This window comes from Sander lucioperca, chromosome 23 (assembly GCF_008315115.2).
Source record: "Sander lucioperca isolate FBNREF2018 chromosome 23, SLUC_FBN_1.2, whole genome shotgun sequence".
In the NCBI taxonomy this organism is placed as follows: Eukaryota; Metazoa; Chordata; class Actinopteri; order Perciformes; family Percidae; genus Sander; species Sander lucioperca.
This window is the reverse complement of record NC_050195.1, coordinates 7348754-7368518: the sequence shown is the minus strand read 5'-3', so window position 1 is coordinate 7368518 and position 19765 is coordinate 7348754. Positions and strand designations below refer to the sequence as shown.

The 19765-nt window shown below is 39.2% G+C and overlaps 1 protein-coding gene across 7 annotated transcripts in view; it reads right to left on the bottom strand.

The window, feature by feature from the left end:
* Positions 1 to 19765, bottom strand: part of LOC116048585 (RNA-binding Raly-like protein) — a 106897-nt gene that overhangs the window by 13717 nt on the left and 73415 nt on the right. For all 7 annotated transcript variants that reach the window (XM_035998120.1, XM_035998119.1, XM_035998118.1 and 4 more), the window contains 3 exons: positions 4505 to 4580; positions 3403 to 3450; positions 1483 to 1652 (listed from right to left, as the gene is read on the bottom strand). In XM_035998120.1, coding sequence (XP_035854013.1) covers positions 1483 to 1652; positions 3403 to 3450; positions 4505 to 4580 — 294 coding nt within the window. The remainder of the gene's footprint in view (positions 1 to 1482; positions 1653 to 3402; positions 3451 to 4504; positions 4581 to 19765) is intronic.

The following is a 19765-nucleotide window of genomic DNA, read 5'->3' as shown; positions in this document are numbered from 1 at the left end:
ATTACTTAAATTATAAAACAGATGATTCAATTTAGTTTCTGTTGATCAGCTAATTGATTATTTGACTAACCATTGCAGCTTCAGTTCAGTATCACTTAAGAACAATTCCGACTTTTTAATAGTGAACTCCAAAAAGTTGCCTTTTAGAAGGGAACATAATCCAATTTAAAAAAAAAAAAAAAAAAAGACCAAGGAACAAACACTATCATATTTTGTCATATTTGGGGGCTTGTAAAAAAAAAAAAGGGAGCTTTTATCAAAAAGCTTTTTGAGAGTTGAGTTAATAGTTGAGTAAAGAAAGAAAACATGAAGAGAGGAGGACAATGAAATGTGAGCACTATTCAGGAAACACACACTGAATACTACACACACTACATTCAACATGGTCTTAGAAAATACAGTATTAAATACGATTGTGTCCCATTCTCAATATTTTACAAAATAGAGCACTGCTTGAAGATGAATCCATCATTCACAGTCTTTCTTTAATAGACAAAATAAGCTAAATCCTGTCTTCATAAACTGACGATCAACATTGTGCGTCAAAGAGGGTTTAATGTGGAAAACACAAATCTATCCATCCTCGTGATACCTGCATTTCTCTTCCCCCCCCCCCCTCGAGTTAATTGTTACTTGTTCAACCCAAGTCGTTTTAATACTGCCTACACTAACCCACCCTGCAGTTTGGACAAGCTAACCTTGTTTTGCTGTCCAATCTATTTAGGCCAAAGTCAATACAAACAGTGACTTTTCACAGTACCGGATGGGGAAAATTAGTCTCCCAAACACTGCTTAGACAGAGGAGAGAATTCATTGACTCTGTCCAGAAAGAGGATGGGAGATGGGCTCCCCCCCCCCTTCTCTATAATACCAACTGCAACTGGGTCCTCCTCACAGACCTTACCAAGCTGCTCGTGCTGATAACACTGGCCTAGACAGACAACAATGGGATAAACACTGTAGCCAATTACACAGGCTACAGATAGAGACTAACGTTTAGGAAAACACAGCTGACCGCAGCTCCACAGAGATGGCACCAATCTCACATTAATTACATTTAGGACGTTTTAATGCATCACCAGTTAATCAGAAGAGCGAATGAGATCCATATGGATCCTGGGTGACAGGAATAGCACTGTTTGCTGAATGGGTGCTGCTCGCAAAGCTCGGATTATATTTATGTTTGCGCTTTAGTGTTTTGCTCTACATTGCAGTGTGGCTTGTTCTGAGCTGCTGGAGTGAATTAAATAGCTTTTTTTTTTTTTTTTTTTTTTACAGTGGCGTAAGTAGCACAGCTGAATCATGCCACTGCTTTCTCCCTACTCAGAGCCGTGGTTTCGAGATTTGCATTAAGCCTTGAAAAGGACAGAATGCCATTAGTGTAATTAGGCAGTGTGTCCTTTTGAAAAATATCAAATAAAGGAGCATCTGAGTAGCAAAGTGTAAACACAAGATAAGCAAAAAGCACCTTATTGTACGTACGTTTGAGCCCGGATGAGGGAGGTCTGGAGGATGAAGAGGAGGAAGACGAGGATGTTTTTATGGGGAAGGAGGTCTTCCCGCGGCGGGAGGATGGAGCGAGCACCCTGGAGCGTTTGACAGGGATCACGGCTCTTGGTGGGGGGGGCACTCTGCCATGGTAGTCAAAAAGCCTCAAGAAAAGAAAAAAACTATATTACACTTCTTACACTTTTTCTATAAGTCACTGCCTTTTATAAGAGGCCCTAAAGCATTCAGAAAGTACCCATCTACTAGAGCTGAATGTTTTTTCCATTTATTTCTCCATCACCTCTTATCTGTTCCCAGTATTGTATTTCAAGATAGATTTTCCATGGATTTCTCTTGGGTTCTTTCCCTCAAACGGCACACATAAAACAAAAGACAAACATTACAGTTGAAATCTACCACCATCCCTCTTTCTGTACGACTACCCAGACCATTACATGCATGCAAATAATCTCTTCACATATATTTTGAAAGTGAAGAGGATGAAAAGAAGAGGGTGCTAAATGTCAAATGAAGGTGTCAGCTTTGACTGTTTTCGGTGACAGCAGATATCTGTCACTGCTCTCAACAAGTTTGACATTCAGAAAATGTCTCCACAGATAAGCAGTCAGATCACTGACAGATAAATGAGAGAGAAAACAAGACTGCTCCTTCATCAGCGTTTGTGTTTGAGTTCTGTTCAGCCATTTTGACAAGTTGACTATTTAAAAGACCTCTGTGGGATAGTTATTGACTTACATCTGACAAGGGAGACGTTGAATGAGGGGGGAGTCAAAAATCTAGAGGGAAGACCTATTGATCATTAGCTAAATCCTCTTCCCTGAACAGTCCCATCATAGCTTAGCAACCATAACTGGGCATGCCAGGTCTGTCAGGCTTTGGATTTCTCTGTGTTACATAGAGTCTTTTTTTCTAGCCTTTCCAAAACTTAAAACACTAGGGAAACAAATGTGTTTATCTGCCTTAACTTAACCTGCAATCGTTAGTATGTCTGGCTAACTAGCTCACTACAGAAGTAACTGAGGAGTAGTAACTATTACTTCCATGGCCGTGGAGCACATCATTAACTAACTACATTCGTTTGTGAGGTAACAAGCTACGAAAAAAAACAAAAAAACGTTCACAACTAGCACATCCACTGTATTTTCCAACTGTGTGGAAGCTGGTCCTGGTAGCTATCAGAGTTTAGCGTAAAGTTAGCAGCTAAGATTGCCCGAGATAGCATTAAGTTTGCCAAATACACAGGTTAATTTTCTCTTGTAACGTCAAAAGTAAAAACCATTTGAAGAAATAAACAAAAATTCAAAATAAAAGCACAAAGTGTGTAAGTTAAGCAGCCAAACTTATGTTAGCACAAAATAAAGTTTAACCATACAATGCTGTTTCTTAATGTCTACATCTTCAACATGGATCACCAACTGGTAAGGATGCCAACATTTGGCCTGGGGCAAGTGAGTTTTCGCCTCAGTCTTTTAGCACAAAAATATTTATATAGCTATTAAGTGCATATTTACAGTAAGACCCCTTTTTTAAGAGTGTTGAAGTCAGCTGGGGATCTTCAAAAAGCAACCAAGTCTGTTAGCAAGCTTAAGTTAGCTTAATTAGCTAGCTATAGCTTATAAAATGTGCTAGCGAAAGTTAGTTGACAGTTAGATATGAGAAGCCTGCTTTTGTCTACCTCTGTCTGAAACCAAAAACCTATAGTTTAGAAAAAACACTATACATTTTTAGTGGTAAATACACCACCATTAGCATTATAAAATATATGTGCAGTGTGAGAACAGAAAGCTTGAGGCATAGCAACAGTGAGTAAAGCGGATGGGGCTTAGCCAACGGTCAGTTGTTTCCTTGTTCAACCTCACATTTGATAATAATAATGATGTGAATGATACATACCTGGTGTAAAAATCATCCCTGTAGTACTCGTAATCAAATTCATAACCGCTATGAGAGAGACAAACAGAGAGATAGAAGGTAAGGAGGGCGCAGTGAGACAGGAAAAAACAAATAAAGAAAGATATGGGTTTTATTAAGACCAGCCATTTTGGATCTGTCAAAAATAAGCAAATCAACCTCAAGTAGTTTTGACTGGAACAGACACGCTGTAGTTAAGGCCCTAAAGCTCACTGCCTAAGCCACGTTGGCATGCAAAGACCAGAGATCAACAAGGAAAAAAATTAAAGTTTCAGAGGGAAAATACAGTCGAAGAACATTTTTTTCGTAGAGCCTTGAGAGGAAAATCAATGTTAAGTACACGCTAGGGATGGCAACTAATTTATAATTCAGGGAGAGAAATAAAATAAAGAGAAGAGGAGCAAAGAAGGAGCTGTTTTGAAATTCTCAGAGGAATTTTAATTAGTATTAATGTATTACTATTTTAATTTAGAGTGGTGTTGTGTTGGTTTTCGCCTCTCTGGTTCCTGTTCCATAATTACCATATTACATCCTGTCTGTTTTCATGGACAGCTATACAGTGCAAATGAGGGTTTATAATAACACAATGCACAAACTAATACATTTGTAAAATAAGATGTGCCATGCAATCCACAATTCAGAAATAAATAAATTGGTGAGAATATAGACTTTGCGAATGGACAAACTATCAGAGAACATAAAAAGAAGTGTCCCAGTGAATAGAAAAAAAAAACATGTCTGTCCCTCTGTCACATTAAACTACAGTAAACAAGCACTGCTTTGATCTGTTTGTGACCAGAGATGTGTACGGGGCAGAAATTCAGGGTCATGCCTAATGAAGCTTATATAACAGCATCTCCTTTGAGCTTTACAGGACCGTGCCGAATAAACTCCAATCAAGGCTAAGAAATGTTGCATTAAAAACTCAATTAGAAATTCAAGTTTCAAAAGAAGAAGAAAAAAGAGGACATAATATGAATCCTCACATGCAAAATATTCCTCCACATTTACATCAGCGGGAGGTGCAGCAGGATGTGAAAGCTTTGCATGTGAAGAAGTATGTTGCAGGGAGAGCAAATCTTACCTATAAACAGCTGACAGCGGCCGTTTGGAGCCAGCTTTGGGCCTGTATGGCTTGGGTTCGCCTGCCATGTTTATGTCTGCAAAAACACAAACACAGACAAATCTCTTGTCACTCTTGCATTACAGTGAACTATACATATTTCATGCATAAATATTTTTTTTACTGGTAACATTTCATCATTCAATCTGTTAACCCCCCCTCCCAAAAAAAAGAAGAAGAAACAAACAAAACAAAAAAATGTGCAATTTAAATTTATAAATACATTCCATATACTCCATGTGCTGGTGAAGGCCATGAGGTGCGGCTGAAAGCCACAGTAGAAATCTGGTTAGTTACATTGAGTTAATAATTCTTCTGTCAAGAATGAGCCTTCAAGTTTAATATGTTCTGAACACATTTATAAGCAGTAAGTAAATGTTGTATTACGCACTGTGAGAATTTATTAATGTCTTTAATCACATAATTAAATACAATAACAGCTCTGGTGTAATATATAAAGTACAAAAGATGATTCATAGGAAAAGTGTTGACATATACTTTAATAAACAGTAATAAAACCCAACTTTATAGCTTACAACATTATAGTGTGTTAAAAACATTTTTTTTTAAATGTTTTCTGCTTATTAATGCTAAATAGGGAGGTGTAAGTAAAGTGTTACTATATGAATTCATGAAGAGTCTTTACAGGACATGCCCCTAGAGTATTAGTGGCATTATAGGATTTCAATTTTGATTCCTATCAACACCAATGTGTCCTACGCTGCAGTGCAACCTAATTTAAAAGCAGAGAACTGTGTCAATAAAAAATAAAACAACGCCCTTTATTCAAACAGAGCGACGGCTGTTGATGGTAGTGATGGTACTGCAATATAGCGCACAGCAGTGCCTGAGCACAAGGGAGCATAAAAGTAATAAAAGTACTACTTAATAATAAAAGAGAGTAAAATATCAGTTCAAGCTCTCTGGAAGCTCTGTGCTATTTCTATTGTAAAACTAAACTGAACTGAACTTTTCATGAGACATTTGAATAAGCAACACACAAAGCTGCAGTACTGTTGGACACATTCACTAATGTAGAGATGCACTGTGACAGCCAATTTTCTTAGTCAAGACTGGAGACCTTGCCACCATGCACTGGAAAGATTACATAATGAAATTCTTGTTGCAAGGCAAGAGAGAATCCTTGAACACATAAAAACAATGAAAAAGAACAACCATACAAAAGAAAACTCCCCATCAGTTTGTTCTTTGTGTAATATTACTATTGTGTATATACTATTCAAGTGAATAGTTTTGTGACCAGGCCAGTCATTGATGCGGCATTTTTCAATTGATATCTGTGAATTGCCAAGGGTGTTACAAGGTCCTTGTGTTTTGTTAACAGTCTGGCTTCCGGGAGAGGAGCCAGTGGATCATAACAAGCACCCACTGCGAGAAAGACTCCAGAAACTTTATGGATGTGGACATGAGGATATATCCATGAAGTCAAGTAGAGAATGGTGCAGGAGAACACTTTTAACTGAGCTTTACAATTCAAAGAAGCATTCACATCCTTATCCGAGCTCAGGTGAGCTATACAGTAGGGCTGCACGATTAATGTGATCGCATCGCGATGTCACTCTGTGCTTTTTACATAACGGCAAAATATGTGGGATTTTGGTAAACAATAAGGTGTGCTGTGCGTGTGACACTCTAGTCTCTTGTGTGCACTGCAGTCTCCACGTTTTAACAGCCTTCACTTTACCGACAGTATTAACAACAGATGTGACACTGTCTTAAGGAGCTTAATGTTTTTATTGTTCTCCATTAACTCACTTTACATTGTCTTTGCTATTTCTTTTTCCTCACACAGCCGCTACGCTAATCCCTCTCCCTCCTTGCTCGACCAATCACTCACTGACGTCACTCACTCAACGCACCTACGATTCTCGCTCTCACTTACGCTACGATCGTAACAACATACACGAAAGATATGACCAGTCAGTCTGTTAGCGCGTGTGTCCTGTATGGTCACATGAGTATCAGAAGTGTAGAGAGGTTTCAGAGCATGCAGACATTAAGAAGAGGTTGTACAAAGTATATTTTGTAACTTAATCACTACTTACTATTATATATTATATATATATATATTACACCCATCTAAAATGTCATTGTTTATAAGGTCAAACAAAATGTATTCTTTTATTAAGACTTTGTATTTTCTTATTTATTGTTCAATTTATTTATATTTATTTATTGAGCAAAGCAAAAATGTCTATTTTGAAAAGATTATTTTGTTTTTTGAAAACAATTATTTGTTTAAAAAAACTTGCACATTATTTGTTTGTGTATCTTCGTGTGCTCATTTAACTTTGTTTAGTATAAACACTAAGTTTTAGTATTTTGTGCATTCTCCTTGATATTCAAGCAAGTACACTCATGATACCATTATATCGCAAGTATTGTAAATCACAATATGACTTTTTCTCCAAATCGTGCAGCGCTACTATACAAATATTATTCTCAAAAAAGATGAATAAACAACACAGGGGATTCTGATGAATATGGATCACTTAAAGTGCGAAAAAGCTTCAATACCTTCTGACAAAAGGCAGCAGAACCCAATCATCTCTATAAACCCCATCTTTGTTTATATATATATATATATATATATATATATATATATATATATATATATATATATATATATATATATATATATATATATATATAAGGGTGCCCTTGAGAGACGAAACCCAAACCTAGCCTCGGCTAAGTGCCTTATAGGTACATAGATCACTTAAAAAGGCACTTTCTGACCAATTTCTAATTAATTTTTTTTGCATGCAGCTATGTTCTCGCTATCATTTTGTCCCTTCCAGCAATAAACATTTGCCTAAATAACTTATGCATCCGCCCTGCCCCCACCTTCATGTGGAAGTGCCTCAATCCCCGGGAGTGGAACTGCACAGGGGTGTAAATAAGCTTCAGGCAAACTCTTGCCTCCTTCTCCCAGTGGCTGCTCCCATGAGAAATTGGATTAAACCCTGGTCTGTTTGTATACTACCTACTTAGACAAGCTAAAAAACAGACTTTATACACAGAGCTGCATGACCAAATGAGTGTATAAGTGTGCTTATGGGTATGTTTTTGTGTGCATGTTGGGATTGACCGTGATGCTGATTTAGTAGATATTATTATGATTGTGCTCATTAACCTGAAGGTTCTCTTAGAGAGGAAGGCCAACCCTTTGATAAGCCCACATCAATCCTGCTAAATACAATTGGCATCCAAAACCTCAAGCAATCTAAAAATCTCCTGACCCCAGATCTTCTTTTCTGACCATAGACAGTGTTACTGTATGGTTCATAAATGGTTAATTCATATATGATGGATTTCAGCCTCCAAAAAAGTGGACAGCCCTGTCTTAATGCAGGCACTGCTTTAGACAACAGATGCTCCTACAATAATTCAAATCACTTTGGACTTCAAGCATGACTGCACCTTAAGACTAGTTATTACTAAATTAAGCAGTCAATTACTTTTTCCAATAATTGTTTCCTAATTGAAAAATGCCCGACACGAGTCCCTAACCAAATATGTGACCAAAATACAAAAGATATTCAATTTTCAAAACATAGAAAAGCAGCAAATCATCATGCTATAACCAGCAAGTGTTTAGAATCTTTGCTTGACAAAGAAAAAAAAACTATGTGATATGTGTGGTGGTTATGTTTGTCTGTCAAAGACATCAATTACAAAGATAAATGACTTAAACAATGAATCCATCCACACTGTTGGTATTCATTGTTTCAGCAGGAGAACTTTACTCAAATTTGTTTTTCTCAGACCAAAGCATACATAAACACTTTTAATTGGTTGGTTTGTAAAAACCAAAAGGCATAGTTGTACATAATGGCTACCAGCAGCTTTGGTACAAAAGCACCCCATTGTCCTTGTTTGCACACTACTTTAGGTGGGATTCTATGAGCAGGGTTGGCAAAATAACCTACAAGGAGCTGTTAAAGACTATCTCTGATGCAGCTTTTAGCAGAACACTTTGTATCAGTGCAGCACTAAGGACTAAGATTGGTATGAATGAGATGTACCCTGGGTCATGGACCAAATCTGTGTGCTTTATTCAGTTACTCTCCTGTTTCCCATTGGTTTGTCTACTTGCTCAATCTGCAGCTCGGTCAGACAGGGATGGGGTGGAGCTGTCTGTGGTGCTGAACGAAGGGGGTTTTTAAGGTCTGTTGCACTGCTCTGACTGGGCAGCGAATAAAACAAAAGGGCTCGACCTTGCAGCTGCGTGAACATACACATGATGCAATTTGGATTTTGCAGCCGTGAAATTATTCATAGATGTGTTTGAGCTCAACTCCAAGCTTGACTTTTCTATCTCTGAGAGAGGGAGGGTGTCTGTCTGCCTATAGATACTGAAACAAACACAACACAGAATAAATATTTAAGGCGACACGGTTATTGGCTGAGGAATCTGGGGAGAAAAGGTTCTGGAGGTAAATTGCAGTGAATAGACAAAAGGCACAGAGCGTAAGTAATCACTGAGGACAGACCGGTGTTCCTCTGTCAAGAAAACAAGGATCCGTGACTCCCCGAAGCAACATGCCCATGTGTTTTATTGGTCTCATTTGTTGCCTTACATCTCTGTCTCCCTCAGACTACTCTTGCTCATGCTTCCTGTTCTGCCCTCGGCCTCACCCGATTCTTCAGCATCTCTTTCTTTGTCTTCATTCCTCTCACTTTCCTCACCTGCCCTTTCCTCACATAAGACCGCATCTAACCCCACCTCGCCCTCCGTCACTCTCGCTCACATTTCATACTTCTTCCTGTTTCTGTGTGCACGGAGGAAGCTCATCATGAGACATTTCAGTGCCGAGCATCACCTGTGGGGCTTTTTCTTTTCGACAGCTCTGGCCAACGAAAGCTTTGCAAGTCTTATTTCTCCCCTCATTTCATTAGCAAGGGATGAATAACAGCCGAGCAAGAGAAGTCAAGGCTTTGAATAAATCAGGGCTATAAACTCAGCCATATGGCAACATATTGCAGGGGAATCACTGGGATGCAAAAGTACTCCTGTGAAAATCAACAGGACCCAAAACATAAGGAGAGGGTGAGTCTTTGTGAGGATGCAGGGAACACCTTATATTCCTGGAAGGAATATGAATGAAATACTGGAGCAGCCACAAAACCTGCTGCTCCTGCTGAAGCCACAACAAATCAGACCGTAATCTTTCTGTCTCTCTCGATCTCTGTTTCTACAGTCTACCTTTTCTCTTCCTCTCACAAACTGAGGGGGGGGGGGAACCAGCTAATAGCCCGAGGCTTCAGGCTGTAGTAAGCTAACAATCACAGATAGCAGGGGTGACCACAAGGTCAGAGGAAAGGAGAGACGGATAGATTGTATGTCAGCCATAGAACCTCTTTGTATTAGTGTGGAGAGAGTGATGGAAGAAGGACAAAAGGGCAGATTCCTGAAAATCTATTTCTTCGGAAAGACACTGTTCTCATCAGCTATAACTCTGTGCTATTAGAATAATGACAATCCAATCACTCGGCTTTCAATAGCTCATTTTGCACAGGCTTTTCTTTAAAATGTGTGGTGATAAAGATTGTTGTCTAAACATATGGCAAGCCACGTCCATCAATGTAATCAGTCATCATCAAGATAAAATATTCAAACTGCATTGCTCATTAATAAATATAGGCTCACTACCATTTGCATCTAGGGCAGAAAGTTGGTGCAAGCTCCTTAGACCAAAGCTACACCAAATTACACCAACTGTATATAGGGCTGAAAACGCACCAACATTTGCAAATCATTTGCACGCCAAACTCCATTACTGTTACAGAAAACCCAGCAAGGAAAACCCAGATGTTTTTTTTTTGGTATCTGCTTGGACACCTGCTGTGGAGCAGCACACAAGCTATAATTGACAAAACAAAATTATGTGAGTCCATTATCACCTTAAATATGTCTGGGGCCTCATACAGAGACTGGAAATAAACAGGTCGGGATTCAGCCTTTTGCTTTAGGACAAACATGCCATTTACTAGCCGTTTTGGAGTAGGTTGATTTTTATAACAAGAGATTATATGTATGCAAGGCCAGTGAAAATGTTACAGTGGTTACTTTGTATGTTACTTATTCAGTCACACTTTCAAACTAGACCGACTAATTTTGGAACAATGTTCGAGCGCTGCTTGTACAGAGACAGACAGAATTAGAGGCTTAGGGGACAAAAACAGGTCATCGCCTCTTGCCCGAAAAGAGGTGAAAATTAGCGTGTCCACCAGGGTGTCATGTTTCTATCACTGCCGATCAGGGCTGGAGACCATAAATCCCCTTGACAACTGCAGAGTAATTTCTCCCGCGAATGAATGCCGACTGTTCCCACTAAGACAAAAGTTAAATGTTACTCGGTGTTAGTGGGTTTTTTGTCCAGTGGTAAAGGAGCTTAAGTGAGACTTTGATGGTGGACGTAAATTAAAAGTCAGGAGATAACCAAAGTCAGTCGGATTTATCCTCTGGAGATCACAAATGTTTCTATGGCAAAATGATGCAATAATTGTTGAAAAATGTCAGTTTGGCAGCTAGAGTTGCTGTAAATTCTAATACAATATGTAGCTTACATTCATTTTGTATTATTAGCTCAAATCTGGCAACAAAGGCACCATGTTTTGGGCCCAATTGCTGCATCGAAGTGTTCTGAATTCACTAGCACCTCTGACTGGCTTTTTCCCTGTAGCAGTGGCCAAGCCAACAGTGGCTAAAGCTCGTGGGTATAAGTATTTAGAGCCATGATAAAAACTAATAGAACAAAACATGATTATATGTTTCTATATATATATAAAATAGAAAATATGAAATAATTACTATATATAAAACTGATGGCCATGACACAAACCAATAGTATCATTAGATTATCCAGAAGCCCAATGTGTTTTAATGTTCAGAAGCATTAGCCATGCAGCTATGTCAAAGGGATGAAACCTGTGATATTAAATGTATAGGGCAGTCTTGCTAACCTTAAACACCCTGTCGCCATCAAGGTACAAAAGTTTTTTTTCCCTCCTGATTACCTAAAAAGCTTCGGTATCGCCTATAAGTCATATCGCAGACGTGCAGCACAGCGACCAGGTGATTGACTGCAATAAACTCCCTTTCAGATGTATCAGCGAGAACTTTCAAGGAATGAGGAATCTGTTCTTTTCTTTTCCAAAAACAGGGGGAAATTCCCCACGGACCAGAGCTGACGGCTCGACAACACATTTGTCACTTTTTCACTTTGCATGTTCTTTCATTTCATTCTCTTCCCCTCGCAAACGGCAACTGTCTATTTGATGAGATAAACATTAAAAGGCAGAGAAAGAGAAAGACAGAGCGGCATGCAGAGGGAGCTGTCCATCATCTCCTCATGGAACGAGAAACTCTGGCGACAATCTCCCCAATGTCTTAATTAATTTAAACAAAGTATCTAATCATGCAAATTGCTCCTCGGCAGGACGGACGCAAGCAAAGAGACAAGAAGGGAGTGAAGGAGTTGAATCAAGCAGGTGATGGACGTGCAGAAGGGAGAGGTAGGGATGTGGGAAATTCGTCTGAGGTCTTTGTACAAACTCCTCGCTGAATTGTGAAGCCGGACCGGTCTGTGAGGAAGGCAGGTGGTTTGAGATTAAGGATTTGCAGCATCACACAGCACTGTCATGACCTGCAGGCGAGGCCCTGGCTGGTGTGGGCATCATAAAAACTCCAGATACGCCTTTCATCTTTGCTTCTCGGATATATTTCTGATAAGGTTATTTGGCAGGTATAGGCTGACAACTTTGATTTCCCCCAAAATCTCAAGAGTGAATAACACTCAAATACGCTATTCACAATGGATCTTCCTGCTCCATGCTGAATCAGACCTCACATTTCATTCACTTCACTCTCAGACATTAGCCTTTTTTTACTTTTCTGGGGCTGCAGAGCCCTCAATCAAGGTAACAAGGCACTGCGGTCCCTTCAAACTGAAATGGCCATTTACCTTTTTCCCTCTCAACACCTGCAGAAAAACTGTTTGTTTACGGACACCTCTTAACAACAGGAGAGCTGCAGCAGGCCAACGCTGTGGATGGCTGTTGTCTAATTACATTGAAAAGGAGTGGTGAGGAGACAGAGGGGCTTTCTGCATATCAAAGGTGCTCTTCTTGGAACCTTTGAAGATGAAACATCAAACGGGGCTATTTAGGTGAACCGGGAAACAAAGTTCAAGGTGAAGTGAGGTGGCTCTCTACATTTTTCAGTTTGGTTTTAAAAGTTTAGTTTGCGCATCAAATTCTTTCGCATTAAGTTGGGGCACAATTTTGAAATGGGCCATTTTATTTAAATGACTAAGTTATGATTTCATATCGTGAGACGATATATCGCTTCATTATCTCTGGTTGTACAGGTGTTAGGCCAGAGTGAGCAATGTTACAAATCAATGAGGAACAATGAACTGCTTTCTTGCTATATTTGATTTTCATGTGATTTTGGCATCAACGTGATAAGGTACTTTGATTTGTCAGGTGTTTAATTTGTTGGGTTTGCCAAAAACAGAAGTTCTCGTCTTGTTATTTCATCCATCAAGAAATGAATCACAATATACAGTAAGTCAATGTTGTGATATGATATTACGTTAGGGCTGAAATGAATAGTCCATTTATCAGCTAGTCAACATCAACAGAAAATTAATCTGCAGTTATTTTAGAGCAACACTATGTAACTTTTCCCGCTTCGGTCCCCCTACAGGTTGGAAGCGGAATTGTCCATTACATGACATTGTCCAGTTTATTCGAACAAGACATCCGCTACCCGATCTGGCAAACTTGCATAATGTAATGTAATGGAAAATTCCGCTTCCAACCTGTAGGGGGCCGAAGTGGGAAAAGATACATAGGGTCACTTTAATAATCCATTTATCACTTCAGTTAGTTTTCTGAGCGAGAAACGTTTGCTGGTTGCAGCTTCTCAAATATGAGGATTTGATGCTTGACAGTATATGGAATATATTTTACTTTTGGGCAGATTAAACAAGCAATTTAAAGATGTCATATTGGGCCCTGGGTTTTTCCACTATTATCTGACATTTTATAGCCAAAACCATGAATTGTTTGCTTAATCGTTAGTTGCAGCCATATATTACATATATTACAACTGTGATGTGAGGATTTTACCCATATCATCCACCCCCTACTCTAATGTATTGAAGGCACAATGACATGAAAAATTACATTACAAGAGCTACACTAAGTAATGTACCGCAAGAAGAAGTACACAATTAAGATTTGAAGCCATCCCTTTTCATTTTAACTAAGAAAACAAGGCTGCGTCTCAGTAGCTACAGTAGATTGGATGATTTGCAGAATCTGAAACAAGCTCGCAATGGATAATACACACACATTTCACAGTGGATTGCTCTACTAAATGCAGAAAATAGACAGTTGGCTTCACTGCACAAGCATCCTATATCAGCTTTAAACTCCACACCTTATTTTCTTTATTGATTTATCTGTAAGAAGAAATGATTTATTTAAATGTGTAATCCATAAAAGACTGAAAAAAAAGACAAGTTCCCAAAGGGGGAGTCTTCAAAATAGCTTGTTTTGTCTGACCATCATGCCAGAGATGAGGTTCAATTCACAATTATATAAAACAGAGAAGAGCTGTGCAACCAGCAAATGTTTTATTTCATTCTTCTCTTCTCAGAAAGGCCAACTGTCTATTTCATGAGATAAAAATTAAAAAGGCAGAGATGGAGAAAGAATGAGAATGCGGGAAACAGGGAGCTGTCGATCATCTCCTCATGAAACGAGATACTCCGGCGACAATGTCCCCAATGTCTTAATTAATTGAACAAAAGTATCTAATCATGCAAATTGCTCCTCAGCAGGCGAGACGTAAGCAAAGAGACAAGAAAGGAGTCAAGGAGCTGAATCAAGCAGGTGATGGATATGCAGGTAGGGATGTGGGAAATTTGTCTCAGCTTTAGCTTCAGCTTGGTCGTCACAAACTCCTCAGTGAATTGTGAAGCTGGACCGGTCTGTGAGGAAGGTAGGTGGTCTGAAATGAAGGATTTGCTGCATCTCATGCACAGCGCTGTACATCATGACCTGCAGGCGAGGCACTGGCAGGTGTGAGCCTCATAAAACTTGAAATACGCCTTTCATCTTTGCTTCTCCGATACATTACTGATAAAGGCCACATTGCAGGTATAGACTGCAAGATTTCCCTAAAATCTTAGTGAATTAAACGCAAATATGCCATTCACAGTGGATCCTTACAGACGTTCACAACAGCCTTCCTGCCCAATGCCTCACACTTCATTCACAGACAATAAATTCAAAGGTTTAATCTATGAAAGACTACAAAAAAGAGAGGGAATGCCTCACACATACCAATCACGAGTTCTCAAAGCCCAAGGTAAAGTCTTCAAAATAGCTTGTTTTGTCAAACCATCAGTCCACAGAGAAGAGGTTCAATTTGCAATAATATAAAAACAGACAAAAGCCTCATATTTGACCTTTAAAAACAGAACCAGCAAATGTCTGTGTGTTTTGCTTCGTAATTATCCAAACCGTCATTGGGAAATGTCTATCTTTTGACTAATTGATTAATTCACTAATTGTTTCCAAACTAAAAAGTAAAAAACCTGAGAAAATTATCTTTCATTGTGGCTTCATTCGTACATCTATGTAGGGCTTCAACCAATGATTATTTTTTATTCTCATCTGCCCATTATTTACGAATCATTCATTTGGTTCATAAAATGTTGGAATATACATAACACCCAAGTTGAGATATTCCAATCGGATGTTTTGTCCAACCAACGTTCCAAAGTCCAATATTTAGGTGAATATCATAAAGAAAAACAAGCAATGGTACCATTTTAGAGACTGGAAACACTGATTTATTCTTTAAAAAAAATTATAATCGATTATCAAAATAGTGGCTGATTAATTTCATTTCTACTTCTATGTTGTAAGCATTTTCCAAACTCATCCTCTTCAGGTTTAACAACGATAACCAGTGCCTCAAAAATCCCATCCACCTTCCACTCTATAATACAGACCAGAGTTCGCTGAACAGCCATTTTATTATATACGACTACAACATCTCAGTGAACATCCCATTACAAAACTGGAGCATCTCTCCCTCGGTAAACACTCGGGTGTGACTTTCAGTCTGCTGCCCTGCCTCGGCGCCTCTCTGAGGCTGCACGGACCAAAGTCCGAGGGGATCAGCTCATAATCCCCCGGCCCTTCAGGCACCAGCAGAAAAGATAAAGGCATGGCATCGGTTTGAGATCACATCCCTATGTGTGACCTGTAAAACCCAGCAAGCTGTCTCACGCGAGTCAACAATGATGCACTTCAGAAAGGGGACAATTCGGGTGTCTGAACATGGCACGGTGGGGAGCGAGGCATCAAAACAAACACCTCGCAGTCAGTCGCTGTCACATAAGCATTCAGTGTGTCCTCTGAGAAACAATCACGTTGATAATCAGGATGTCGCCATCGGCTTTCCTTACTGCTAAAAATGGGCCCTTTTTGAGTCTTTAGTGTTGAACCTACAACAGGAATCTTTTGAGTTGTTCTGACATGCTGCTTAAGACATCTATATTTTATTTAAACCAGGAAATAAAGGGAATTACTGATTGAGGGAAATTAGACAGGCATATTGCTGGTCTAGAACGTCTTTTCATTATCATGTTATACATCCCTGCATAGGTGTGCATATGAGTGACGAGCTCCGTGATAGGAAGCGAGAGACAATAGAGAGATGTTCTCCAATTATTTTATTGTGCTTGCCATGACATTTGACATAATTCCACCGTACTCAAACTGCTACACTGCTGCAGTCGAAGCTGTAGACTGTGCACATTAGATCCAATATTAATACAGGCCATTCACCAAAGCCTGTTGCTCTAAATATTCTGCTTCTTCAAGATAACACAAAAACACATCTGCCATTTTGCAACATTTGTTCCTCCAAAAGCTCATTGCACAAAGTAAAATGGATGATAAGGTGTCAGTCCTGGTGTTTTCTCCATAAATCAACACTTGTATGCGTGCAGATGTCAGTGTGTATGTGTGTCACTGAATGCTTGTCTTTATGTCACACTGATTGGTGCTTCTCCTGGCAACAGTCCCAAACAGCCTTTGCTCCACTAAACGCGAATGGAGCTGCTGGTGGGAGAGACGAGGACTCTGGGGGGGGGACGACATCTTGTGACAACTCTGCTCACATTATTTCATCATCGACAATCACTCGAGGAGTCTCATTAGGTCCTTTCTGACAGATAAAAATCACATTTCCAGGACAGAGTGGAGTGTGATATGGGTGCTTGTCCAGGTGGAGGAAAAAAAAAAAACAAGCGTGGAAGCACAGCTGGAGTATTTCTGAAACCGTAACAACTGCATCTTTGGTGGTAACTAAAGTATCTGGAATGGATTATACTCTGTAATTGCTTGTGATTTATTCAAAAGAAGCAGAACAGAGCTGCAGACACATGATTTGTATTCCTTTCCAAGGACATGCAAACTGAGATTTTGGGCAAAATGGAGCTAAGCTGAAAAGAAGTGTAGTTTGGAAGAGACACACACACACACACACACACACACACACACACACACACACACACACACTTCTGTAGTGATACACAGTTTAGTCTCCATTACTGACTTCACTCGGTGCATTCACTGCAGAGAAAAGTCGAAAGAGTGTGTCTTTGTCTAAAAGGATTTTTTCATTAGCACGTATCAGGCTTCAAAGTCTTACTATGCTTGAAGATGAAATCACACAACCACATACCATACTACACAGATTAATAACACAGACACACATGAACAGGGAACAAATCCCAGTGGTGCAGAGCGCTGGAACCCTCATTTGATCTCCAAAGACTCCTGAACTGCAAAATCTTAAATATTTATGGTCTTCAACTCTCATACTCGAGCTCATTCTCAGGCACACAAGAAAAGAGACCGAGAGGTTTTATTTTCCTAATTTAATTTAACACAATAGTCAACACTATAAACATGCTCACAGGCAAAGAGTTCACCTTTTGATAAAAAACAAAGCGAACAGCACAAAAGAAGAATGTCCCAATGGGTATTACAGTCACTGCACAGGGATGTTTTACGCAGCACATTTATAACATAAGAGATGGCCTACTAAATTATTACTTTCTAATAAAAAGGAACAATTGCTATTTGTAAAATGCTTTGCATGTGTTGCATTTTATATCTATGCCCCACTGTTGGAGCACATTTCAAAATAAGAGCTGCTTGTGCAATAAATAAATCTATATATTCTAACTCAGGGGTCAGCAACCTTAGGCAAGCGTACCACCATTGGCACACAGCAGCTCAACCAATGGTACACTAGCGATACGTGTGCAAGAGAGTTTTTTGGAAAGGTTCCAATCCGAATGTCAAATGACCTGCCATTGGCAGGAGCACAGCCTGTTATTTACAGTAGTTTGATTGACTTTTATATCATCTTCATTGCCTGAAGACCCACCCTATAATCTGGCTCTGATTGACTAGTACTCATTGTCTTCTTCACAAAATGCAGCACGAAGGAAAAAAATAACTGCCCTGAGCGGGCTCGGTAGCTGATGGCTGGCTTAATGCTGATATGGCACACTGATTAACAAGAACATTTTAAAATGGCACTTCATATTAAAAAGGTTGCCGACCCCTGGTCTAACTCATCCCAATAGTTACGCCTATTTTGCTGCTGAAAAAGAAACACTAACTAAGCTAGCTGTTGAATTAAGGGGGTTAATGACACACAACACCACTAACTGTAGTTTTCTCATGTTAGAAACCCATCATACAATATGAACTCATTAACAGTAGAGCTGCAAAGATGAATCGATAAATCCATTAGAAGTCAACTATTAAATTAATTGCCAACTATTTTGATAATCGATGAATAGGTTTGAGTAAAAAAAAAGTAAATATAAATGTGAATTTTCTAGTTTTTTCACTCCTCTTTGACAGTAAATTGAATATCTTTGAGTTGTGGACAAAACAGGACATTTGAAGACGTCACCTTGGGCTTTGGAAAACACTGATCAACATTTTAGACCAAACAACTAAATCGATTAATCGAGAAAATAGTCAATGTATTAAATCGACAATGAAAACAATCGTTAGTTGCAGCCCTAATCAACAGGTTTACTGTCTGCGATCCATATACATCAGACTCCACAGCACCACACAAAATGTCGCATCCTGTACACATTTCAAGCACCAGCAAGTGTTCATTTCTTAAACCTACAGCAGCGGCTTGGACCTGCAGTCTATCTCTTGCGGTCTTTCTGGCCTGATAGCTGACAGATAAAGTCCAAAACATCTTCACCAATTTTAGCCCATATGCACATTAATTGGCTTTTGTTACCGTCTCCCTGCTCTTTGGCTTAGGAGCTCCTGGATTTCTGCGCCCACGCTGTCTCTTGACACTGGCTTTTCTGTGGTTGGCATCCAAATTTGGGTTTCCACCCACCTTTGTCTATGTAGGAAGCTGTACATCCAGAAAGTTATGCAGTGCGGCCTATTTGTAGCCTATGCAGTGCACAATGTAGATTTGCATTTCCTCTGCTGAGAAGAAAATCGAGTTGTCTTTTCTAAAACATCTAGACCACAAACCAGCTCTCCAAATCCTGTGCCACCCGACTGTAGAGTGTGTGTGCACATGTGGAAAACTGTTCCAACAACAATTTAACCAACTGGTAATTAGTGAACCACTCTATCTATATGCTTTATATATCAAAACATGCACAACAGGTTTGCATTAGAACCTGAATGTATGACACCACCCATATTATACAGTTATAGGGCTGCATCTAACAAGTCTTTTCATTATCAGTTAATCTGCTGATTATTTTCTTAATTCATTGATTAATCATATCACCATTTAGTTCATAAAATGTCAGAAAATCACAGTTTTTTTTAAGATGATCTTCAAATGTGTCTGACTCACAGTCCATAACCTGAAGATAGTCAGTTTATAATCACAGACAAACACAAGTAGCAAATCCTTACAATCTAGAAGCTTGAACTAGGTAATTATTGACGTTTTTACCTTAACGAACGACTTGATTTCTTAATTAATCTTTCATCAACTGAGCTGCTTTCATAACCATCATTGCTCCATGGTTTTAGACTTCACATGGTACATCAGCGCAAACATTTGACCTTCTCACCATATGAGTGAAGTCATTAATG